The sequence below is a fragment of the Fringilla coelebs genome, assembly GCF_963513975.1.
Source record: "Fringilla coelebs genome assembly, chromosome: 5".
Lineage (NCBI taxonomy): Eukaryota > Metazoa > Chordata > Aves > Passeriformes > Fringillidae > Fringilla > Fringilla coelebs.
This window is the reverse complement of record NC_140033.1, coordinates 66721447-66748130: the sequence shown is the minus strand read 5'-3', so window position 1 is coordinate 66748130 and position 26684 is coordinate 66721447. Positions and strand designations below refer to the sequence as shown.

General features: G+C 41.9%; 1 protein-coding gene across 1 annotated transcript in view; it reads right to left on the bottom strand.

Annotated features, from left to right (window-relative positions):
* The window catches only part of IQSEC3 (IQ motif and Sec7 domain ArfGEF 3), a gene marked incomplete at both ends in the record, with an annotated part of 94095 nt that extends 80096 nt beyond the window's left edge, over positions 1 to 13999 (bottom strand). The window contains one exon of the mRNA XM_084206151.1: positions 13503 to 13999. Coding sequence (XP_084062277.1) covers positions 13503 to 13999 — 497 coding nt within the window. The remainder of the gene's footprint in view (positions 1 to 13502) is intronic.
* Between the last annotated feature and the right edge of the window lie 12685 nt (positions 14000 to 26684).

Sequence of the window (26684 nt, the reverse complement as noted above, 5' to 3'; positions counted from 1 at the left end):
TATCATCCTACCTATCCTACTTTTCAGTTCATCCTGGCATGCCATGCTCCTTGTCCTCCCAAGAGCTGTCTGGGAACTGAGCAGCAGAATCCTTCCTCACAGCCTTGTTCTCAGTACTGCTGGATTCAAACAAAGCTACTACAGTGTAGCTCTCACACTCTGCTCTCAAAGCAGAGCTGTAGAATGGAGATTTGGGGCAAAAAGAGGTTAAAATAGCAAGTGAAGAAGAAGAACAAAGGTGAACTCAGTTAGAACACACTGGAGGTGCTGTCTGGAAGAAGCCAGTGAAGTTTGGAGAGGGGCTTTAAGGTCTTTTCCTGAATGCCAGTATCATTCTTGCTATCTTTGCAAAAGCCACAGTACTACAAGGAGACACTCTGGTCCTAACTTTTCTTTGTGACTTAACCAAAGGATTAGTAATAGAGAAATGTGATTAAATTGGTCATATTTTAACTATTTTTTGTGAAGTATCTCCAACTACTGCCACACTGGATCCCCAGAGAACAGTTACTAATTTTGCCTCTGGTTAGTGCTCACCTCAGGGAATTCAACAGCAGCAAATAACAGCAGAATGGAGAAATAAAAAAATAGAGCTGGAAGATAATAAGAGAGTGATATTGTGGTACTCCAAGATCCTAAGTCTTTTCAAATTGAAGAAATCAGTATTGTCCTACAGTACAAGCTGAGAGGAGAAAACAACCAACACAAATTAGTCCCTCCTGGTAAGAGAAAGAAATTCCATAAACATCCAAGGCACATTCACATCCTGAAGGCATGCTTGCCCTCGTTGCAGACCTCTCTTGCCACCTCTGCTGCTAACAAATGCAGCCTAGGTCTACACTGAATACACCCACTGACTGTGGTGCAGGTTCTGTAAGAATTCCCCCAGTGTTCCTGCTCTCATCCATGCACCAGTGTGCCACAGAGCACTTGGGTCTGTGAACCACTGGGTCTGCCCCAGAATAGAATGGGAAACCAGGCAGGATGGAGGATCCATTTCAGAGTGATGTCCCTGGATAAAAGCTAATCAGGATAAGCTAATGAAACTTGTTACCATCAAACCCTGTACCACAACCAGGAGGGATGAGCAAACACAAATGTTCTTCTTATTACTGGACATTAAAATTCAGCCCAGAATCCAATTAAGCCAGACATATCCATCACACAAGAGCTCTTCTTGGGTGAGGCAGGAAAGATCTCACAGCACAAGACTTTGTCTGCATGACTTGGTGATTGCAGGTACTGCTGTGATTGTGCCAGGTGATGAGGGGACAAGGCTGCAGACCCCTCTATAGCTCTATACTTAACAGGAGAACAGGGGGAAGGGAAAAACAGCAGTGGGAAGAAGAAAATGTGCCTTGCTAGGCAGTGTTTTTTGAAGAAGCTACTCTGACAACTTACTGATGTGCACTTCTGTGTGTGATAATTACTTTTTGCTTCCCCAAGCTGCATGCAGTGCCTGTCTCTGTAAGAGGCTTTTCCTTTGGCTTCCATGAGAGGAACATTTCTGGCGTCTTCCATGTGCTTGCTAAGTTTTCTGCCATCAAAGCAGACTGAAACAGCAGCTGGTAGATTCTTAACCTACCTTTTCTCTCTACCCCTCATCATTCTGTGCAACTCATAAATGGTTCATTGATGCAAGGAACCTTGCTGGACTTGCATGTAGTATACATTCATAGCCCTGCCAACCTGAAACCCTGTGTCTCAGTTCCTCCTCAAATTCAATATTCAGTTTTGTTTTCAGCCTCCACTGCTCATTCTTTCTAGTGTACATAACTGACACAGATCATGAATGTCTATATAAGACTTTGGACCAAATTACAGATCTTTAATTGGCCAAAATTATTTCTGTTATCAAGCTGTCCAGGGAGTAAATCAGATTTCATGATTTAGAGCAATATTATTTATGACACAGAAGTGACCTCATAACATTTAACGCTTCTTGTCCCGTTTGTCTCTTTCTTTCAAGGCACTGTGCCTACTTGACAGATCAGAGCCCTGGGACACAGGTTTTACTCTCAGCTTTGACTGGTTGGGTGAACTCTAGCAAAATGTTTTCCATGTCTTCATTCCCTCCTGTCAAATGAGAACTGCCTCTGTAAGGACTGAAGGGTTTACTGCTAGACAGTAATGCAGAAGAGACATTATTATTATTGTTATTATTATTACTTACATTTGCATGGTATTTCTGTTATTCATCCTGCCACAATATCTTGCCATGGTTAGAGGTATACTAGAGCTTACATGCTTGCTACTTGATGCACTTTTAGATATTGGTAGGGACATTTACTAGCAATATTCCACATGTGAGTAAGTGCATTACTTCCTAAAGCACTTTAAAATGTAACATTAATGTCTATGTGCTCATCTCTTAAATGCAAGTGTTTCTGGTGTTAGATCTGAGAGCTGGCCATAGCAGACTGAATGAAGCCTTGTCAAGAACTGCAGCAAAAACATGGGGTTTGATTCCTTTTATTTTATATTACTATTTGTGCTTGAGATAGCAGGATGTAAATTGCTTAGTGAGGATTTGTCAGCATCTCAAACCTACATCACACAAAAGAAAACAAGTTCACAAGACAAAGACAATGAAGAAGGAAGCCTGTTGTCAATGAGACAAAACAGTGAGAGGTGTGTGAGGATGAATTTACTCTGGCATGTGAACAGGGAAAACACTTCTGTTCTCTGTGTGTGTATCCTGTGAGGGGACCCCCAACATTAACCTGAAAAACAGGTATTAATGGCAGGCAGAGACATCCCAAAAATTGTGCTATCTGCAGAAATACTCTACTGTCCTCTCTTAGCACTCTGGGTATTTCTTGGAGATCTCCCTAGCATTGTCCAGCCAGGTTAAACTGCATTGCTTTATGAGATCTGATAAACCTCTCACCCCACAGTGATGAGAACTAGTCACATAAACTCTGGGCATACAGCAGTGGGCTCCTTCCTTATGCCTAGGAGTTGCCATTCAACCAGTTGGTATCTGTTAAGGATAAATGTTTAGTGTTTGCTGTTTATTATTAATTTCTGGCTGATGAGAGGCTTCATAAAAATAGAACATAAACCCCTGTCATTCCTTCCCTCCCTCAGCATCATTACAGTTGCACATGTAAATGAACCACACATTCAAAAACTTCACAGGAGCCTCTGCTGGGGCTCCTAGCCCTTCTGCATTCTACAATTTCACTGGGTCTTCTCCCCTTACCCTTGTAACTCCTCCCCACTGCTGTCCACTCTTCCATCACCTCATAGCCTCCTGCACAGACAGCCTCTGCTGAAGCCCAGATTATGGCATATCCTACCTCTGAGTGCTGCAGAGGCTTCAGGGAGCAGGCAGATGTGCACACTGCTGGGATGCACTCCTGAGGCAACGCTCTAGCCACGCTTCTGGGCTTGGGATTTGAAGACTGAGTTAATATAGACTTAAAGCCAGCCTGAGGGTTGCCCTTAGCAGAGAGTAGAGACACACTGTAGATGCCTCTCATCCTTTTCTTCTCCTCTTCCCTTGCCACAGTACTTTCTTTTTTCTGCCTGCCTGTAAAATAACTTGCTGAAAGCAAATAGTTTGGCAGAAGTCTGATCTCTGCCTTAAAAACTAGTAGATTCTTTCTTCCATTTTTGGGAGGTTAAATACCTTTAAATGTCTGAGACTCAAACTCTTTGCCAACATTTTTCTTTCAACAAGGATACAATCTGGTATTCCCCATCAGCTTGTACACATGGCTGTAGGAGCCATGGTAAATGAGGTGATAAAGGTGGTATAATAGTTCCAATCAGAGCATGTCTAGTGAGGAAAATTTGTCTATATTCAGTTTAACAAAATGGGGAAACTCACCCCCTCCTCAGCAGAAACAAGCAAACAGCATTGGGTGTTCCTGAAGCTAACGTTGGTTAGCTTCAGGAACATCCCCATATGAGTAATAAAGAATTCTTGGGGGAAGCATTACAGCAGTTGGCTGTGCCATCCCAAATGAATGTCATGGCAAGTATGCAGAGAATCTGACAGTCTGCAGAACTAACTCTAACTAGTTCCAGTGGTGGGATGGAAGTCAGCTCAAGAACATCTGTAACATCAGATGTGCATGATGTTATCTCATGTCTCTTCCAATTTGAAGCCACCTAGTTAAGAGAATTCAGCCAAGCAGATTTGCATTTAGGTGGTGACAGAATCTGGATCTCAGACCTACCTAGATTGTAAAATAACATGAATTACTGAGCCATGCAGTCTATCTACTTCAGAAGTTTGACTGGACATAGATTTATTAGCACAGAACATTATAGAAGAGAATAACTTGAAGAGAGGTCTTTGGCATGAGAATCAGTGAATCCTCAGAGCAAAGGTAGGAGATTCCTCAGATTCCCTGCTAGTCCAGATGAAGTTTAGTTGTCCAGTGTCCCTGGATATCAGGACAAATCCAGATACTCAGCTACTATGGTGAAGGGGGCCATGTGAGTACCCAGGCAGACACAGGCAATTTACTTGTGCCCTACAGGGAATGGATTTGCAAATTAAAAAACAGCAAATTAAAGACAAGGACTTCTGTGAGAATTCTGAACTGATTGAAAAGCTGAACTGTCCAAAAGAGGCAGAATCAGAATCTCTCACAGTGGGGGGAAAAATCAAGAAAAGAGGGCTGAGCTTCGTTCCTTAACTGAGGTAAAAAGAAAGGAAATAATCTCTATAAATATGGAGAGAAACTTTATCTTTTCAAAAATGCTATCACTTAAAAAGTCTATGAAGAACCTTAAGCCCAAACAACACTGCTCCAGGAGGCAGATCAAAAGATGCTCCATGGAGGCAGGGTCCACCCAGGCACTGCAATATCAAGATGTTGGATGTTGAAGTTGAAGAAGAAACAGTGTAGGAGCAATTCTCACACTGGAGCAGGATAATGTGAACCACTTCAGAGGAGTGCCTTAAAACCAACATGGCAAACAGACTGACAGCAATGTCCCAAATTTTAATAGAAAGGTCAGAATTTGAAGAAACATCCAAAGTTCAGCAAAACCTGAAGAATATCCCAAGCCTCCTTAAGATCTGTATTAATTTCAGTGTCAATTTTCTACTTCTCTTGCGAATGACATAGATGCTTTAGTGACCTTCAGCAAATATAAACTCTTTAGCAGTAACTTCCTCAGCAGCAGCCCATGCCCATGCAAATGTTGGCAGGTGGAACAAGATGATCCACCAGCTTCATATGGAAAGCCAGGAGGAGCAACAGGCTCCATTTGCCAGTGGTAAACCTCTACCAGTGTGTCCCCTGAATTCCTACAGTAATTCCCCAATTCTTCATTAACTTTAATATTCCAAGACTTTTAAGCAGCTATTAAAACACAACACCAGTTCCAAGAGGGAGTCACAGATTTGGAGTTGACTGTTCAGCTATCTGATGCACATTGCTTCATTGATCTAGGACTTGGTCTTTATTCCCTGGGTTCCTAATCAAAATGTGATTTCTGTGACCATACAATATTTCCTTTTTTTCCTCCTATGTCTGTGTGTCTCTCTTTCTCTCTGTGTGTATGTGTCTGTGTTGGTTTCTGCTTTGTAACTGCAAATCCCACAGAGACTTTCAACCAAGTTTGAGTCAGTTACAGTGATTTCAGAGATACTAACCTCTAGCAAGTTCCATAAAAGTAGCTGGCAGGGTGTAACAGAGAGAACTTTGTAGGCTCTCCTATGAGGAAAAGGCTGCTGAGTGAACTGAAGCCATTTCTCCACAGAGAAGTCTCCATGTTGGAGTGAGATGTTATAAAAGCCTCAACACCAGGAGAAGCTTAGATCGGAACTCACATCTTGTTATGCATCAGAAAATGTAACTGTGACACAAATCTTCTGGAATGCAAGCTTCATTAGTTCTGCAGATCACAGATCCCCTTGTTTTCAGCTAGAAGAGGGCAGGAAGGATAAGATTTACTTTTGTATTTAAACTCACTTCAATTTCATCAAAATGTTCTCTCTTAGATGTGATTAATCATGGAAGATATTGATCCACTTCTATCTCTCTCAGAAAGTGCAACTTCAGACCACATGAAAATAAGAGGTGAGCGATGAGCATAAAAAAATACAGTAATACCTGTGTGAGAAGCAGGCTGTGCAAACACAGTACAGAGAAAAGAAAAAAAAAATCATTATCTAAAGAGCAAATATGTCTTTATAACCCTGAAGCAACAAAACTCCTACCACCTTGTATTAAAATACTGTAAGAGAACATCACAAACCTATTACAGGAAGAATGAGAATGCTGCTTAATGGTTTTCTCATTGTTCACTATTATCTCTGTGCATTGCTATCCATTGCTATTATCAACACTCATTTACACCAGTGGAGGGATGTTTATTTCTGTGTGAGGAAAGATACACAAAATCTGGTTCTGATCCTCAGGTGATGCAAATTGTCAGGGCTGTACTGACATCAGTAAAGATGCACTGATTTCCTCCAGCAGATGATTTGCTTTTCTGTATGTAAAAAGCACAGAAACTAGGTGCTGTTTCAGCTTGGCTCTGAGACACTGCTGTGGACAAATGCTCATGCAAATACATTCTTTTTATGTGCAAATATACATATTGCCTTGCAGTACACATTGCAAGAAAGGACAGGAGCTTTAGGCTGCTTCCTATGCTGGAATTTAGAAAAAGGATTGTTCCTGATCTACCTGCCTGCTCCTGTCTATAACAATAGATCTCCAACTGCTTTGTCACAGATCTTAAAATACATAGAGATGAAAGGGTCAGTCCAGCATCACAAGTCTGTTAAAAATAAATTTAGGAGGCATTAAAGTTTGATTTTACGACTGCTCGTCTAATGCTTGAGCTGAGATCTTAAATAGAGCCATTGGGTAGAACAAATCCAGCAGTCAAGAATATCATATTCTCACCCAGGGCTTAACTAAATGAAATTACATATTCCAGAATAGATGAATACAAGAATAATACCAGTTTGTTTCAAGGTACATCTTTTTGAGGGGGAAAAAAAGGGGGAAAAAATATATAATGCTTAAAAATTAGGAAAAAAAGAGAAAATGGTCACATTTCAGACTCTTATCTTTACAAATGACTTTTTTTTTTCGTTATTTGCTTTTATGTGGTTCCATGGAATGTGGACCAAGTAACAAGCACAAGTAATTCTAAAGCAAACAAAATATTTTCCATCTCTTAAACAGAGAATTATTTCTGGCTTTCTGTAAGGTTTTCCTAAGGGAGAAAAACAAAAGGTTTCATAACTGAGACTGGAAAAGGGAAATAAACCACTGCTGAACTAGGAAAGAAAAAAGAAAACAAGCAACCTAAAATGGCATTTATAGGGAAAATAACAGAAAGCAGAAGATGAATAAACCCTATGTACAAAAAGATTATGAAAGACAGGCAATTGCTCTTTTTTCCTGTTTCAACCTGCATTCCAAGGGAAAAGGGAAAAAATACAGCTGAGAAATTTCTACAGTCTAATTTATATATTTGTGTAGAGGTACTTTTGCTTGCAGAAGTGCACATCATTTTATCATGTGAACTTTTTTTTTAAAGAGTAAGTAGATGCCATAATTAATAGAAGACCCAAATTCCAGCTGACAGGCTCTGTTCTGGCACTATGTAAGGACTAATTGAGCATCCTGAGGTGAGATTTCTCTGATTTATTCTGACTAAAAGTGTAAATAATTTCAAATATGGCGTTGGTGGGAATGTGTGCAGTCTATCTCATATATGTAGATATACGTAGGTATCACCTGCTGCATGCATAAATTGTCTGAACCATGCCTAAACTGTATGTTCCTGTGCACATCATTTAATGAAGGATGTGGAAATGCCAGTTGCTGCCAAGAGTGGGACAGCCAGCCCAAGAGCCACCTGGCACTGAGGCCCTGGCAGAAATTCTCAAGGACATTGTTAACACCCATTCAGCTGGGACATTTTCCCCTTAATACTTTTCCAAGCAGCCATGTGTGTATTATTTTGAATGCTAACAGTGTTGCCATGTGTGTCCCCTGGTCCTAAAGTCTTTTCACAGAGCTTTAACTTGGATCTGCCTGGGAAGTGAAGGCAAATGGGTCAATACAAAGGTACCCTTGTCACTACAGAAGTTCTGGTTGCTACAGAACATACAGCTGAGTGACATAAAACTAACACTTTTAAAACTAACACTTATTAAAAAACAAAAAACCCCACAAAATAATGCATTTGCATTCCTTCTTATTTAAGTATTTTAAATTTCAGCTTTTTGCTGTTGTTTTCAGCCCCCAGCTCCTCTTGCTAAATGATGAGTACAAGTCTTTGCTATTCCAAAGCATGCTAGACATGGTTTCACAAGAATTCCTTCCTTGATATTGCTTCCTGATGCTCCCATCCCACCAGGAACATTTCCCACAATATAAATTTCAGCCTTGACACTGTTTTGCTCTGGCTGGGACTTTATACAGCATCCTACTGAAGCCTTATCCCTACGGAAGTCCTTGTGCTGTCCTTACTCAGCAATTTTATAGCTAGAGCTTCATCCTGAACCCTTCCTAAGCTAAGTCCTTTTCCATCTCTCACTTCATCTATTATTTCTTAAACATTGTCGTGAATCACTAACTCCATACTCCTCTGCCCAGGATTTTACAGGCCCTGCTGTAGGTACAATGCAAGTTATAAAGTATAGGTTATAAAGTATGTCTTAGCTGATTGCAATGGAAGTTATGAAGTGTGTCATAGCTGATTGCAAGTATATGTTATATGTTATAAAGTATGTCTTAGCTGATTGCAATGGGAGCAGCATGGATATATCTTTAAATTAGATGTAGTCAAGGAGAGTCTACTTTCTGTTTTCCTCTCAGTGTGCTCTTTATGCCAAAATCATCTAAGCAGGACTTTAGCATCTGTGAAGCTGTGCCAATGCAGACCTCTGTCATTTGAGACCTGCTTACAGCACTCCACTCCAAATAACTTCTGATGCTGAGACAGTACATTGCTAGCAGGGATTTGCAGAACCCAGGGCAGCACCAATGCAACTATTTCTGGTGTGTGAAAGCTCAAGGGAGTTAAACCCTGAAATATGCTGGAGGAAATCTGAGACACTGAAAGAAGAGGGCAAAAGTAGCATTCCTTTTGTGCCCAAAGTGAAAAAAATAATGGATATCTGGGGTACACGAGCTATTTGGAATTGTTCTGATCTTCTTTTTTAATTGCTGCAGTTTTTTTGTGCTGGTGCAATGCGCAAATATAGCGAAATATTTTAATGGTAAACCGTAATATTTACAGTTGTTGTTAGCTCCTATTGAAATCAGTAGGATTTTTTCTAATGTCTTTACCCTGGAGATAATCCATAGAATAGAACATCAACGCATAGTTAAAAAGAAAAATTATGGAAAACAGCACCTCTGCATATGCAATATCTTCATTTTAAAGTTACATAATTGAGCTTTTGAAATTAACAAAAAACCACCAAACAGTCTCAGAATGCAAGAGCAATAAGTGATTTTAACATTTTTTAAAACTTGCCTCTTTACTAAGATAAAAAATTCTATCCTAATTCAGTACAAAATAAAATAATATACATTTTAGTCTAAGGCAAATCCAAAATGAGCTTTAAAGCATCTGAGAAAATGTGACTTTAGAAAAATTCTTCTAAAAGTTCATGGAGTTTCTTTTGCATGAGGAGTTATCTTGTAGACCAAACACAGGTTAATAATTCAAAGACAATACTTAGATCCATTATTTTTATGTCTTCTTTTCACTGTTGATAACATGGTTAAAAGAAGACTTTAATGCCACTTTAATACAGAATGTTTGTGAATTGCAGTCGTGTCTTTTGATGGAAGGAACTATAACGGATTATTAGCTATTATTCTAATTGTATTTATCAGAGTGAGTTTTCCTGCTAATGCCTGGGCTCAGAACAGAAGTCCTTCCATAGACAGCTCCTACTGAGAGTTTCTCTGATAAAAACCAGCAGGATTTGGGTCATTTAGACTTAATCTGCTAAATTCAACCCTGTGGCATTTCCCTGATACTCAGTGAAGGGTACTGGGGATTGGCAAGGAAGGTTGTATTCCGATAAAAAGGGATGGAAAATTTATATTTGCAGAATTTGCCGACAGTTTGGGATGGTCCCTTAAGACAAGAGGCTGCCTAGTAAGGGTGATCTGAGCTATGCTAATTTGGCAACCTGTATTTTTGAAGTAAAACATTCCATGACGAATGACCTTATTTTTTTGTTTTTAAAACTGTGAGGTGCTTATGCAATAGCCTCCTAAGGTAGAAAGAGACAGATGCCGTGGAATAATAATCAGCCTAATTCTTGCTGAAAATCTCTGCAAAAATCTTTCTCCTTTTCCTCCTCTACTTTCATAGGCAGGCTGAGTACCACCTTTCCCACACAAAGACATGCAGCAACAATTAGGGGTCTCTGCATAGGTCAGGAATGCTTCCATTTACAGAGATAATCTTGGTTTTGTTCCCTTTTAAAATGTGGGTTTTGTTTGGGTTTGGTTTTTTGGTTTTTTTTTTTTTTAAGCTTTAAAGAAAGAAAAGTTGTCAGTTTTTACAAAAACTAACAGCAAAAATAATAAGTTTTCTTTAAAATAAGAGAGATGCTTCTGTTGCAGAAGACATCCCTTGCAGAATGTTCCAGCTGACGTGAATAGTCACATGTGTCCAAAAGCTCAGGTCTTCACTTCTATCCAGAGCCTGAGCCGGGCTGCAAAAAAACCTCAAACCCAACTCAAAATAAGCAAAATATGTGGGCTGAGTCTGAGGTGAGAAGGACCAGCACAAGTCCACACTTAAACACATTGCCAGAACCTCCTGTTTTGTGAAGGCAGAGGAAATTCCATTACTGGGCAGAGACAGCAGGGCACTGCCTGGGTGCTGCTTTAACCCCTGTTTTTAGCCCCTGTATCCCAACATGATAAAATATCCTTTTTGTTCTGTTTAGAGTGGCCATTTTTGTAGTGAGCAGTCAGTCCTCTACTCTTGGCTAAAAAAAAGAAAAAAAAAGATAACATTGAATTTCAGAGTTTATAACAGGGAAAAACATGTTTGGACATGGAGGGGAGGAAGGAAGGGAGAGCGCATACCTGGTCTGTGCAGTATTCACATATACGTCCCCTGCTGTCACACAAAAGCAAAAATACAACTCACAGGTTGCCAAGCTGAATGATAAGGTATATTGGGCATCCTGTCAATTGGTGGTGAAAGACTCATCACCCTCCATCCAAGCTGCCTTTAAGTTACATTTTGTAGTCTCTTTGATTTCCCTCTAACAGTCAGAGACGAGAGAGTATGAAACTCAGTATACACTATCAGTGGGGGGAAAAAAAGAACCTGCAGAAATGAGAAATGTAGACTGTTTGGCATCTCTCATATTTCCTTTTCTATACAAAGATTTTGGTTTGCCTAATCTATAGAAGGAAACAGAAACAGTCTATTTTAATCTTCCTGAGCGAAGAACGCTGCAGGGATTGCTCTGTTATCCCCAGCAGCAGCCCTGACTTTCCACAAAAAAAGGCTCCATCCAACCTTCTATCTATTTCTGTGAAACAGAAAGATCATCATATGATATACCAGCAATCAGCTGTGTTCTTAATGCACTTCTCTTTATCCATTTTGGCACAAAGGGAAAAAAACCCTACAATTCTTCCCCCAGTCAAACCCTACTGCAAAAAGAGCTCAGATAAGGAGGAAGTCTTTAGTCTTATGCAGAGAAATTGATTCCTCAGTCTGTGTAATGACGTATGTTAGAAACTCTGTGCAGAAGCAAGGAAAGCCCTTGCCGAGATGATGTTTCTTACAGAGCCTTCACTGCAGGGAGTCACTCCTTAAAAAGAAAAAGGTTGATTATGCATTTTTATTTGGGTTTCTTAGTGGTTTGACTTGAGGGATTCAAACTATGCTATTCGGGATTTACACCAATTGGCATGAGTTCAGGATCTGGCCCCACTTCTTTTTTTAAACTCCAGCTATTTCATGATGAATAAGAGCCAGATCCTGCAAAGGCTTACTACCTGCATTAATACTCTGAGGAGCCCACTCACTTCCTCTAAGTTGTGATTGAAAAATTGAGTCTTACGGTGCAGTATCTCAGAAGCAAGCAGATGCTTTTTGGGATTCAAGCATGCCTTGACCATGCCTATTCCTTTCATAGCCTTTCTTTCAATAGCAATACCTTCACTGATTTTCACAGAATCACATGATAGATGCTGAGCTGTTATGAAGTGGTGTAACTCTACTTACACCACTGAAAAATCCAACTAGATGTTGTAGTCTGCTTATGTATTCAAAACAAACATGAGAGAGAAGGGTCCCTTTATTTAAATTGTCAAAAGGCTTGTGTACTTCATTTGTGTGCTTCGTATGTACTTGTGTGTTGTGCACCTCAATTGTTTTGACATCACTATAACAAAGACAATAGAGACAATTCCAGGAAAGACATTTGATCTAGTTTTACTACTTATGTTAGTTTTTTTCTTATCTAAAAGAAGCCACAGCAGAAACTATGCTCCTTCTCCTTCTAACTTTACTAACTCTGGCTTTCAACCAGAAAACATCCCCCTGCTTTCCAAGTGCCTAAACAAAGGAAATTACAATACTGACTGCAGCTGTAATTACCAGCTGGTGAACTGATGGCATATACTGAATACATAATCCAAGAGAATGTTGCTCTTCAATAGTAGCCCTTTCCACCTATAGTGCTGGAATGCTCATCCTTGTTTACTATACATTCATGCACACCCAATACATTTCAGTATCCAGTACTAGTAGTCAAGCTTTCTTCACTGAAGATGAGAGACCAGCAAAAAATACTTTGTCCTTTTGGAGAGCTGGATCAGTGTCAGATGCCACGCACCAAACCACCCCCCCCCCCCCCCCAAAAAAAAAACCCAAAATCCCAAACCCAACAAACCACCAAAAAAAAAAAAAAAAAAAGACAACCCACACGCGAGGGCGATAAGCACCCTAAATGTCAAACCTAAGTACTGCATCTGTATACATCACGTGCAATATAATGCACCCCTTACATCAGCGAGGGCAGGAAAACCCCAGCTCACTCCAGGGAGGATGGGGTTTTTTAGACAGATACCAGCAACTTAAGGCAAGCAGAAGCGACCACAACGCTGCTGTGCTTTGCGAAGCTTCTCCGTGCCTGGGCTAAACCGCACTCATCGTCGATCACGGACTTATTTATTTCTGTCAGACAATGAGGGCACGATGCCGTGTGTGAGCACCGCGGGTGAGCTGCCCAAGGGGCTCTAAACGGGCTACAGACACTTCTCCACAGGAATGAGCGCAGTGAAGCGGGAGGCTGATGCGTCTTGGAAGCAGCATCCTGGCTTCTCTTTGCACTGTGCCTGCTCTCCCCGAGAACGCATCGAGGGAGGGATTCCCCACCCACCCACACACTGCCTCTCCCTCCTTGCGAGGCTGCAGGGGGGTATAACCCAGTTCCCGGCTGGATGCGGGCCCGGAGAGAGCCGCTACCCGCCCGCTCCCCGCCGCCACCCCTGCCCGCCCCCTCTCTCCTTTGCACTTACTCCGCTCTCCGGCTCAGGACGCCTTTGCCGATGGCCTGGGGGGTCTTGTGCTGGAGCAGCGCGGCACAGCAGCCCTTGTCCCTGCCGTCCTTCTCGGCGGGGTGCTGGTGGGGCTGCGCCGCGGGGTGCTGGTGGCCGGCAGCCCGCCCGCCGCCGCCGGGCCCCGCCGGTGCCGCTTTGCCCGCGAGCGGCGGCGGCTGAGCCGGGAGCTGTTGGTGGTGCTGAAGCGGCTCGGACTGGCCCGGCGGCGGCGAGGGCTGCTCGGGCGCGGGAGCCTGGGGCGGCTCGGCGGGGGCCGCCGGCGGCTCGGCGGGGGCCGGCTGCTGCTGCTGCCCGCGGAGGCTGCGGTTCTCGGTGCTCAGCTCGTCCAGCCGCCGCTCCAGCTCGTCGATGCGCTGGCGCTGGGTATGGATGAGGCTCTGCTGGTTCTGCACGATGGCGGTGAGCTCCTTCAGGTAGAGCACGGCGCGCACCGGGTTCTCCAGCAGGCTCTCCATGCCCCGGCCGCTGGCGCGGGCCCCGCCGCCCGCACGCCCGCCCGCCCGCCCGCCGGCGCTCCGGCGGCAGCGGCGCGGGATGCGGGCACGCGCCTCGCCGCCCCGCGCGCACGGGCACGCGCACCCGCGCCGCCGGCGGCCGCGCGCTCCCGCGGACGGGCAGGAACGGGAGCGGGCGGGAGGGGCCCCCGCGCGAGCCCGCCCCCGGCCGCGCCGCGCACGCGCGGGAGGTGCCGGGGCGGCGGGCGGGGGTCCCGTGGGTGCCGGGAATCGGGAATCGCGTCCCGTCCGTCCCTCGGTACCGTCCCGGCGGTCCCTCGGCAGCGCTGCCCGCCGCCGCCCTCTGCCCACCCGGCCGCGTCCCGGGGCCGGTGCCGCCTGGCTGCGCTGCCGAGCGGAGCGGCCGGTGCCGGGCGAGCCCTCTGCGGAGCCCTTCGCGCCCCCGCCGGTACCCGGTCTCCGTCTCCCTAAGTGGCGTTTCTGAGTCTTGCTGTGCTTTCGTTATCAAGGGTGCTTTTGTGATTTCTTTCGGGTTTTTTTTCCAAAGTTACTTAGGTAATTGTGTCTAGTTTGGCTGCCGTGTTGATAACGTCCCTGGTTTTAGCTCACCTTATTAGAAACAGAATCATTAAGGTTGGAAATGTTCTCCAAGATCATGAAGTCCAACCTTTGACTGAAAAGCATCACGCCCCCTAAAACCATTGCCTTAAGAGCCATGTCTGCTTGTATTTGGGATTTCCACACTTCCCTAGGCAGCCTGTGCCAATGCTTAACTACTCTTACAGTGAAGAAATTTTTTGTAATATCAAACCTAAAGCTCCCCTGGAGCAACTTGAGGTCATTGTGGTGTTGCTGGTTTCCTGGGAGAAGAGCCTGATCCCCACCCCGCTACAGCCTCCTGTCAGGGAGTTGTAGGGAGTGGTAAGGTCTCCCCTGAGCCTCCTCCTCTCCAGGCTAAACACCCCCGGCTCCCTCAGGCACTCCTCACATGACTTTAGCTCCAAACCCTTCTCCAGCTTCATTGCCCTTCTCTGGACTTGCTCCAGCACCTCAATGTCCTTTGTGTAATCTGAAAGCAGGGTTAAATCTCTCAGAATCTCTCCGTTTCTGAGGAAAATAGATGTTAAAGGAACTTGCTTGGAATTTTTGGTGTCCTTTAGGTTTTTTAGAAGAAAGCTAGGTCTTGTGAAGTTTTGCTAGGTTTGTAGGTGCTGTAGATGTGAAAGCTGACAGGCAGGGCCTTTGCTGTTAGAGTCCATGCAGGTTTTCTTCATTTCTCAAGAAATACCTTCTCTTTCCCTTCTTTATCCACAGCCATAAGTATTTGCAAACTTACAGCCTTGAGTCTGAGAGACTATCTGTGTGCTTTCTGTTACATTCATCAGTAAATAACCTGGTTAAGGGTAATAAAATTACTTTCAGTAACCTCTGTGTAGATACATGAAGTTATTTTTGTAATGGGTAAAATCCTATCCAGTCATTGTGAGCGCAGAAGATCCAGGAGGCATCACGAGCAGTCAGGTTTTAGACAAGCATGCCAGTAGATTTCACTCATAGTACAAGTACTCTACAAGTAGTGTAGAGCTACTCTTATTTTGCCTTTTCAGATCAGCAAGACCTGCTCTGTAACAAGGATTTCATGAAGTGAGGAAAGAAGAAATGTGAAAGAGAATCTCTGTTTCAGGTGAACTGAGAGGTGTATTTCCAGTCTCTTCTGTTCACAGATAGCCTTAGGAATGGAAACAGAAGCAAACAGAATCACCAGGATTAGAAACTGTTCACAGACTTCTCCTAAACCAGAACTGCTATTCACAGTTCTCTTGCAGGCACTTAGAGGTGGCTTTGCATATCATTCAACATTGCCACATTTCCTCTGTGTGTTGGGGGAAGACCCCAGAGTGAACTCCAAGGATATGAGCATTCAAATCTGATACACTTATGATTTATTGGAAAACTGTATGGGAAACATTCCTTCATCTCATTGCCTAGTGTGTCAATAATGTTTTATGACAGGAGATTGACTTAGCAGAAACTGGCATTATTCAGCAAGGGGAGGGATGGTAACAGGGGAATGTAAAAAAAGGCACACACAGGAAGACAGGAGGTGAAAACACCTAAGCTATATTTGGGGAAGAGTGGAAGTGATGGTTTGAGAAATTGTGCTGGCATGCTGTCTGCTTTCAAAGGCACTGCTGAACAGCAGTATTTCAGTCTTGCCTCACAGGAACAGAGTCCAGGGACAGCACTGGAAATAACATGCTTTAGGCATTAGTAGATTCTGAGATAGAAACAGGGGTGGCTGTGTGCACACTCATACATGTATGTGCACACACACAGAGCATTGTTAGGAGAGACTTCAGGCACAGATTGCTTATTTGGTAGAACAGAGGAGGCTGTTTTAAGGCAAGCATTGTGCAGAGTTCTGGTTCTGCAGTGGACATCATGTTCCTTTGCAGGTCAGCTGGATAAAAAAAGAAGAAATAAGGGTCATAGACATGACACTGGCCAATCCAAGTATAGTCGGCCAGGTCATGGCATGTATTTTTAAGAAAAACTAAAGAAAAAGAAAAAATAATCCTGATTTGGATGATTGAGGCTGGGGCAAAGCAGTCTGGAAGTCTTGTGTCATGGTGCTTCAATGCCTATCAGAAGATGTGACTTTTACTGCACAGAGCGAACCTGCTATATTCACTCCCTGTTTCTGCATCTTTAATTTGCTTGACCAGCCTTATTAGCCTAATTTGTACTAATAAATCTTTGTCATAAATTAAACAGAGACCTACGGCCATGTATTGGTAAGCTAAAACCAAGCAGATTAGTAGGAAAATAAGAAACAAACCTGTTTTCTGTGCTGGTGTTGTAACTGGTGGACAAAAAGGCTACAACCAGCCCTGACCTTCCAGGTTTCTAAAGAGAGCATGTGCAAAGGAAATGCAGCAGAATGCTTTTATGCCTAACATGAGGAACTACGCAAGGATTTCCTTGCAAAACTTCAAGAGTTAATAGAGTTGCATAATCCTCTGTAATAAGAAAATTCAGTAAAGATGGAGTATTCATGCAGGAGGAATCTGCAAGCACATCACCAGAAAGTGAATGTCTTCTTTTTGTCTGCAAGAAAGATCCTGCATTGCTGGAAAACGCCTCCTCTTTTATCCAGCCATCACTGTGGTTGTTTGATTATGCTGCCACAATACCTAGCAGACATCATTTGCACACTGGTGAGGTACTGTTCTGTAGAAGGTGAATGGTAGGATTGTAGCCATCAGAAAAAGGGAAATGCAGACACGCAGTGGTTAAATGATTTGTCCAAGACCATGCAAGAAGCTGGGGAGAGAGGATGCAGCAGGAGGGACGAGGGGGGAGAAACGTGTGATGACACCACACACACACAACACAACAGATCCCTCATTTCAAACATCTTTGGCATTTAGCACAAACTTTAGGTCATTAAATGCTGCTGCTTCTCTCTCTAGGAGATATTATCTGGAAGGAAGCAATGGCGAAGATAAGGAATGCCTGAATTCTGTTAAAATTATTTTTGCTACAGATAATTTGTTGGTATTGTATTTTTCAAAGTACTGATTATTTTCAGTCCATTCCAGAAAAAATAATAATGAATAATAATGGATTAATTATGTTCTTATGGAATAAAGTGGCTTCCTTATCCACTTAGCAAGGTGCTTGGGCATTGCACAGACAATTACAAATAAAGTGCAGCAGTAGTAATTAAAATAAGCATGCATTATAAATCCACAACAAAATGCAAATGAGTCAAGCCCCAGGATTTAATGGAAAGGTCTAATACGACATGATTTAATTTTATATTTCTTTAGCTATTTAACTCAAGAGTAAAATTAATCCATAAATAAAGGTATACAAATAAGCATACATGATAGGGAAGGTAGTAAGTGTTTCAACTGCAGAAAAACTTTAACTGCTGAATGTTCTTGTAACATTTTCTGAGTGGTCCTAATCTCACTGTAATTTTCAACACCTCACTGAAACCTGATGCAAGCAAATCACTCCAGCCTTTTTGACAGGTAGAGACTTCCCGTGTTTTTCCATTTGAAATTCTGTTTGAGGCATTCCCTTCTCAGTTACACTCTGTCTCTTCTTGGACAGGAGGTCATAGCAGCAAACCCAGGCAGTCTTTTCCTCATTTATTGCATTTGATCCCACTTTCCTCCACCTTCCATGCCTTAGCCTTGCAAGGTTAACAACTTGCCCCTGGTAATTCAGTGTCCAAAGTGCTTCCAGTTGGAGAAGTAGGGCATATAGCTTAGGTTCCCAGCTGTGATTCTGTGGACTTATTATCATAAACTTATGATAAGGTTTTTATACTTCTATAAGACCTGCATTTCTATTGTCTTTGAGGAGAAAGAGAATTTAGGAAGGTGTGTACAAGGACATAGAATACAACAAGGATTATTGGTGTTTAAGATCAAGTCCTTGATACTTAAGGAAAGGCACATTTAATGTTGGCCAACTCACCTTAACTGATCTAACATTTTCTTCCCTCTTCCTGTCAGAAGGGTAAGTGAAATCCTCACAGTTGATATTTCCCATCAGACCTAAATTCTTAAGGAGAACACACAAGGAAGCATAGCACAAGCCATATAAAACCCTACAGAACTAGAGTAAAAGATGGGAGGTAAGAGATGCAAGAATCATGGTCCTGCATTTCCCTCTTTCATTCCCATTTCTGGGGGAAGATGGGGAATTTTCAGTCTCACCTGGAAGTCAGCAGCTGCTCAAGTAAAGATTCTCATAACTGCTTGCAAACAGGCTGCAGGCCAAAAAGAATTCTGCAGGAATTAGATTAATAATCTCAAAATAGAGGATAGAATCAAGACAATAATAATGTTCTCATGCATAATTTATGGTAGAGAAAAAAATAAAAGCTTCTCCTGAATGCTTCTTTCACTCAGGCTTCTTTCACTTGAGGCTGCATCCAAAACTATTCAAATCAATGAGATGTTTCACCATCCTGAGTCCAAGCCAAGTCACTATCTGCTGACACCCATTAAACGGATAAAATGAAGCTAACACAAGAGAAGAGTGCTGCCCACAGTCACACAGGACACTGCTCAGTGCCTGTAATTAGAAAACATTGGAATCAACAGCAGTGTTTCCTCTGCTTCCAGTGAACACTGAGTAAAAGTGGGAGTGGTTCTCTGGCACTCTCTAGTCCAGCACCTAAAAGCCAGGGGTTGTGGTCTGCAGTCCTGGCATCTGCAACAAGGTGAAATCTCTCTGTCTCTTGTCTTGTGGCTGTTGAATTGTTAATTCATGTTGATACCATAAAACCAGAAGCAGTGGGAATATCTCAATTTATAAATTAAACATAAAGAGCTGAGATGTTGTAAGGGCAAATACTTCGGTTTCTTTCAGTTTTGGTTGGGTTTTTTCCTCTTCAGTTGAGTACAGCTAAACTGCAATATAAGTGTTTAAAACAGCTGCTCATCAGGAGGAGGTACAAATTCTGGATTCTAGCCTTAGTTGAGATGTGTGGTTTTGACACATTTTAAAATCTTGACTGTATTTGAACTGTGCTACTACAGCCCTCTGTTATTTACTGCAAATTAAAAGGAATCAAGGTCTCTCTTCAGACTGCACTTCCCCTTTTCATGTTGCTAAATGTTGCATTATCTTCTGCCTTTTTCCTGAAATTTAGCTTTGACCACTTAATTGATTAATTCTAGAGAACAAAAGCTACTCAGAGACATTTTCTTCAGAGTCAGTCAGATTTTTGTTTGAGCTGACAATTGTTCAGTCTTTTGTAAATACTGCAGTAAAATGAAAAAAAAAAAACCTGAATATGAGCTTGATTCTCCCAGTATTATCTGACTGGCTCCTCCAAATTTCAGAGGGGACAAGTTCATATGATCTGACCTTGCATAAGACACATAGTGAAAAAAAAAAGATAGAAAATAAAAAGAAATTGAATTATGTTAAGTGTAATTCATACTCCAACTAGAAGTTTTTTCTGTAATGGTGGATATCAAATACTGTCAAGAGAACAACAAACATTCATGAACAGCATGCATTTCAGCTCAAGCTAAAATACAGCATTTTTCTGATGAGCAGCTGTTTAAAATATTTATGTCAGCTTAGCCCTTAACTGAAGAGAAAAAAAAATACTTGACAGAAGAAGCAGCATTTGTCCCTACCCCATTTCAACTCTTTATGTTGGTATATAGAAGACATTTTTCCTTTGCTTCTAATTCTGTGCTATCAGTATGACTTAACAATTCAATGAATTGTTGCAGAATTCAGCTTAAAGAAGGTAAGACTGCAGACCATAACACCTGGCTTTTAGCTGCAGGACTAAAGAAGAAGATACAGAGGACTCTTCCTGCCTTTACTCAATCCTCATCTGAAGCAGAAAGAGCCTTTTCTGATTGCAGACCCTCAGTGCAGTCCTGCTTCACCTTGACAGTGTGGCTTGTTTGGTCTGTGCTCAGGTTTCATAACAGGGGTAAGCAGATGCTGACTTCTCAGGGAAATTAAGGCCAGGACAAATCAATAAAGCATCTGGCCTGATGTGCTACCTACTGTATAATCTCATGCAGCTTGGAACATGAGTTTAAGAAAAATGTATCTCCAGAAATGCTTCTGGTACTACTGGAAAGATAGTAAAAGGTAGAGAATTTGTCTCATTCCGTGATATTTTGTCACTGTGGTTAATCTCTGTCATGGTTGACAAGTTGGAATATTTTTCTTTTATTAAGTTATTCTTTTTATTTTCCAGACATGAGTAATTATGCCATTCTCTACGAGGATAAGGAGCTCCTTAGTCCTAAAGTTTGTTCTCTCCTTGAAGGTGACAGCTCAAATCACCTGATGATATTATTTTTAGCAAGATAAATGGACTGATCTCTTTAAATGATGTAATTTTCTAAAAACTTGAGTCTTTGGGGTTTTTTGGCTTTTGAGGTAATCTCTCAGACTTCCTGCTATGCAGCATGGTCTAACTAGAGGCAGCCCAAATGTTTGCTGAAGAGGTCGCTGCTGAGATGTGCTCCTATCTCTTGTTGCTCATTATTTATGGGGTCAGGCTTTTGCTCAGGTCAGCTTTTGTCTTCAAATCTGCTTGTAGACAGGATCCCTTCTGCTCAGACATGCTGTCTTGTGACAAGTATTTCTGTGTTCTATTTTGGTGTCTGAAAGAATTTCAAGGAGCATATGAACAGATAAAACTCAAAACTGAAAGAACTTGCTCCAGACTTTTCTTTGAGGAACGCTGCAGAATTGTTTCAGACATCCACCACCATCCACACAGCTGCAACTCATCCCACAGGGTAGAACCTCTGCCTCCTGCAAAGGACACACAAGACCCCTCTGTTTTGGGAGACCTGAAAAGAGCAGGAGATAGGGCAAATGGTGGCAGATCACAGGTCTAGCTTTTGTGTTGCATGAATTAGCTTAACATAAGGTTAAGCTCTGGTGCAAACCATTCAGTCTTGTGAATTTCTTCACAACTGATGGGATTTTGGCAATGGTTGAAGCCAATTTGGTGATAAGGCAAGCAACGGAAAACTCACAATATTTACCTTGTCCAGAGAGAAATTTCCTACTGATTTTCTGACTACCTTACTGTACACCTGTCAAGTAAAAGCAGCCTAGCAGATCTTTCCAGATAGTGAGCAGAAGTATCTTCTAAAACAACACTACACTCATTTTAAAAAGATGAAATAAAGAAAATAATCCCCACAGCAGCACTGCTTTGTCGTTCCATCCATTGCAGAGATAAGAGTTCAGTTACTCATTCCCTCTGCAGTGTTCACCTTGGGAGCAAAGAAATGGCAAAGGTCAAAGGGTCCTGTTCCTAGGGGAGGGAGGGCTGAGGAGCCACAAGCAGTAACAGTAGTTGGATGGTGGGGAACAAAAACTGATGTGAATTGTGCAGCATGGCACACAGGGAGGCTGGTGGAAGTGATAGAGGGCAGGGACTGAGGATGCACAGGCTGACAGTCACTGTGCTGGGCAGAACTGAGGCAAGGGGAAGGCTGATGTTTGGTCTGTAGGCAGGACTGCTGTGGAAGTTGGGGAAGAAAAGTGAATGTGCAAAAAGAGGCAGAAAGGTACCAAAAGTGCTCTCAGTAAGTTGAAGAGAATGGCTGAATATTTGTTATAAAGACATGCTGGGTAGAGTCAAAAGGAAGAATCAAAACTTGAAAGTTTGGTTGAAGTCCATTTTTTAAGACTTGAAGAGTGTATAGGTCTGGATCCTAAAGGACTCAGAGCTATTTGTTGATGACTTAAGTTATGATTTGTTTAAAAGATTCCCATCTGCTCAGGTTTGTGCTCTGTTTGACATTGAAATTACTGCTGGATGGATGTCATAGAGTGGTGATTTTGGACACATTCTCATTGTGCTTTAACTTTATGTGATATTTTGGGCTTTTTTTACAGAGATCAGCACAAAAAGGCAAAACACAACCAACTGTGACAGAATATATAAAACAGAATGAGCTGCCTACAGATAAATGAAAACAGTCCAAAATAATAGAGACCAATGTGAATCATGACCAAGAAGCTTATTTGTAATAATAAACATGTCATCTGTGTCAGATAAACAAATCACAAATATTTATTAAGATAACAAATGGATTATAAATAGAGAGACATCACAAATTCAGATCATGTCTCTCAGTGATAGTAGATATGAATTAGCAGCCATATCTGCCAAAATAAATCTGGCATTCTCACAGAGTCATCATTTAAAAAAACAAAACAATAGTAACAATAATAATAAATAAAAAGAAGGAGAGTGCAGAGGAGAGGGCAGACAAGCATTGTGTTTTTTTCTTCCACTAGCATGACATAGTTTAGAGAGATCAGGCTGCATTAGTTCTGCTAAACATGATATAAGCATGACAATGATAAGAAAAAACTGGAGGCAGGGTTGAGGGAGAGGCTTCCCTGGTAGCTGCAGTTCTGACCCCAATCCTATAAGCTGCTCCAGGCAAGCAGGTGCATGAGGCCTCATTTTGAAATCAGTGAGTTCAAGCCAAGCACAAAAGTCTGTCTAGCCAAAGCATCAGCTGCCAACTTCCATTTACCTCCTTCTGCCACTCTTTTAGATGCAGCTAACACTTTATTGATATGGCCTGAGTTTTCATATAATGAAAAAAATATGATATTTAATTCTGCTTGTGAAATGAAGCCAGTCAGTTTTAAGAGACCAAAGTTAATTTTCAGGAGGACCTAAATAAAACCAGTTGTTCTTAATGCAAATCTGGCATTAGTTTGTCATGTTGTCCTGAGCTCCTGGAAATGGCTGAGATTCTGCAGCAGGGGGGATTCTTCCATAACATCCATTCCTGTGTTTCAGACCATAGATTTCAGGATATAAACAGTACTATACCAAACTGAACAGATCAGGCCTATAAAATACCAAATGTGACTGAAACAATATTGGGCTTGGCATGAATTTTTTTGTATTTCCTTTCCTTCTGTGAAGGTAATGGTATGTCCTGCTGCCTGTATTCAAAGGAATGGGGGAACTCTTAATGGGGTAGGCTGCCTGTCCTGGTTGGATTTCCAAAGAGGAAAAGAGCAAAACTACCTCATCATTGTTAGTGCTGGTCCAGATGGACTGCTCTGCAATGAAAAGGACAAGGTAGAATGTTGTGCCACCATTTGCATGACTATCAGGAATACAGTAAGAGGATGGGCCCAGAGTCTCCTCAGAGGTGCATAGCAATGGGATAAGAGGCACAGGGCACAAACAGAAACACAGGAAGTTCTATCTGAATATGAGGAAAAGCTTACTTACTTTGAGAGTGACAGAGCACTGGTACAGGATGTCCAGAGAGGCTGTGGAGTCTCCTCTGGAGATCACAGAATCACAGAATCACAAGATTGGAAGAGACCTTCAAGCTCAAGTCCAACCTGTTCCCTGACACCTCAACTAAACCATGGCACCCAGTGCCACAGCCAGTCTGTTTTAAACACATCCAGGGATGGTGACTCCACCACCTCCCTGGACAAAGCATTCCAGAACTTTATCACTCTTTGTGTTAAAAACTTTTTCCTCCAACCTGTATTTCCCTTGACACAGCTTGAGACTGTGGCCTCTCGTTCTGCCAGTTGCTGCCTGGAGAAAGAGACCAACCCCACCCGACTACAACCACCCTTCAGGGAGTTGTGGAGAGTGATAAGGTCACCCCTGGGTCTCCTTTTCTCCAGGCTAAACACCCCCAGCTCCCTCATCTGTTCCTCACAAGGTTTGTATTCCCAGCCCCTCTCCATCCTTGTTGCCCCCTCTGGACACGCTCAAGCATCTCAATGTCTTTCCTAAACTGGGGGCCCAGAACTGGACACCAGTTTCAAAACCCAGCTTGATGTGATCCTGTGCTTTAGCAGGGAAGTTGGGCTAGATGATTTCCAGAGGTCCTGTCAACCAAGGCCATTCTGTGATTCTGTGAATTAAACCCAAAATAAAGTCAGGACCTCTCAACTGGAAATCCCAGTCAGCACAATAAGAGGTAGGTGCTGCCCCAGCTGTCCTCTGGATATAGTGCCAGCACTACTAGACCAGTCTGAAATTTAAGGGATATTGTTGTAGCTGGTTCATATTTTTTATTTTCCCTCTGATAAGTCCTACATACTCATTTTGAGGTACACTCAAAAATCCTTCTCTTCCTTATGTTTACATGATTGGATCCTTTCAGATATTCTTTCTCCCCTGTATCAGTTGTTTTGACTCTTCATTGCAAGCCAGATTCTTGCTCCTAATGTTGTTGCACTGGCCTGTCCTGGCCATCTCTGTGCTTTCCTATTTCCCTGCAGGCCAGAAAGGTCAAGTCCCTGCTCCCACACGTGTGGACACATCCACAACCACCTGTGTCAAAGGCAGGAGTGCCCCAAGGCTCTGCAGGCAGAGGAGGCTGCTGTGCCACTGTTCAGGGCAGGATGCAGCCTGTCTTCAGCAATCCAACTCAGCACCTCTGCCTGGCAGCAAAACACCTGGATAAAAATAGACAAAGAGGCCTCCTCACATAAACCTACAGGATTTCTGGGCTCAACCCTGATGCTCAGCACTCAGTGAGACATTCAAGGTCGTATTCACATTCTGTGTAGTTCTGAGAACAAGTCATTTGTTGTTGGTTGAAGCTCAGCCTGAGCTAGGAGGTTAGGAGCTTGGCTGTGTCTTCCTGATGAAAACCCTTGGTTCCTGGCTCATTTTAGTGGATGTGCTCACCTACATCTGAAGGCCATGATAAAATGAATGTGGTCATAAATTGTTTATTTGTCAAACCGAACAATGAAAAATTATTTGTGAATTTGGGATGCACTCACTGAATATTTTTGTGATTTAAAACAATGAGAACTACATTTTGTTGGGTTTTTTTCCCTAAGCCCTTTGTCTTTTCCCAGGAGCAGGAAAAAATTAAAGCCTGGAGTCATCTATACATGCTTAGCTCTAATACTTTTTTTTAAATGAGCTATGCTGTTTTACTGGCATGTAGAAATACTAATAGAAGTACTTACTAAGCAAATGTACTGTTTTTATTATGAAACAATGAGAAAATGCTGTTAAAATATATGCTGTGTTGCACACTGTTATTTTGTCCTCTTTACATCACTCTAAAAGGGAAAGGGAATTAAAGGCTGAAGTGGGAGATATGTATCCTACTGCTTTGTAAATGAAAAGAAAAATTACATCTGTAGGTCTTAGGATTAAGTAAGGATCTGATGTTATAACAGAAATGCAAAAAAAAATCATGTTTCTAGAGAAAAATCCTGTGGAATTAACATGGCACCTTGGCATACAGCTATTACAAGGCAGCTAATATGGCATAATTTTAAGGACCACCAGGACATTTGGCCTGCAGCACAGAGGAATTATAATGGCCTCATACAGTAAGCTTTGATGTGAAATATTATAATAGCCTCATATAAAGTAAGCTTGATGTGAATACTGAAGAGCAATACAAAGCATCTGAAAGACTGAAATGCAAAACTAATAATTTCATTGGAAATGTTTAACATGTATTTCGCTTCTCATTCAGAAAGAAAATATTTCATTTAGGAATTTTGCTTTTTCACTAAATTTCCATTTGAGTAGAAACTGGGAAAATAATCTCTGAATGTAATGCCTAGGCTCTTCTATGAATCTAGTCCTTTGCTTTTATTGCACATATCTGGAAAAAAGGTTACAGAACTAATGTTTGTTCCCACCAAAAAAATAGCAAATAACTTACCCTGAAACTATGGAAATTTTATTATTTACCAAGTACACTGAAAACAATGGTTTTGGCATGTCTTTGGAAAAAAAAAGCAGAGTTTAATTTTTTGGTTCAACATCTAAATCAAATAATCAATTATTTGCACAAATCAACCAATTTGAACATCCCCTCAAATCCTAAAACAGGACTTAGTTATTGACAGCAAGGATTTGGATGAACTTCTCACAGGTGTGAGTCTTATTCCCAGGGAATATTGATTTCTGTTATTTAGTTTTTATTTTTGAAAAGATGAAAAATTGTTTCCAGCTTGAAACTAAGTCTGCAGGAACAACCTTTTATTAAAGTGCAAATTTCATTTAAGTACAAATTTTTCTTAATCACATATTACTTAATTTTCTGAAATAAGTTTTTAGGAGGCAATGTCAAAAGTACAATTAAATTGTGCAGGACTGAGTCCTAATTGATGGTGACAATAATGAAAATGAATT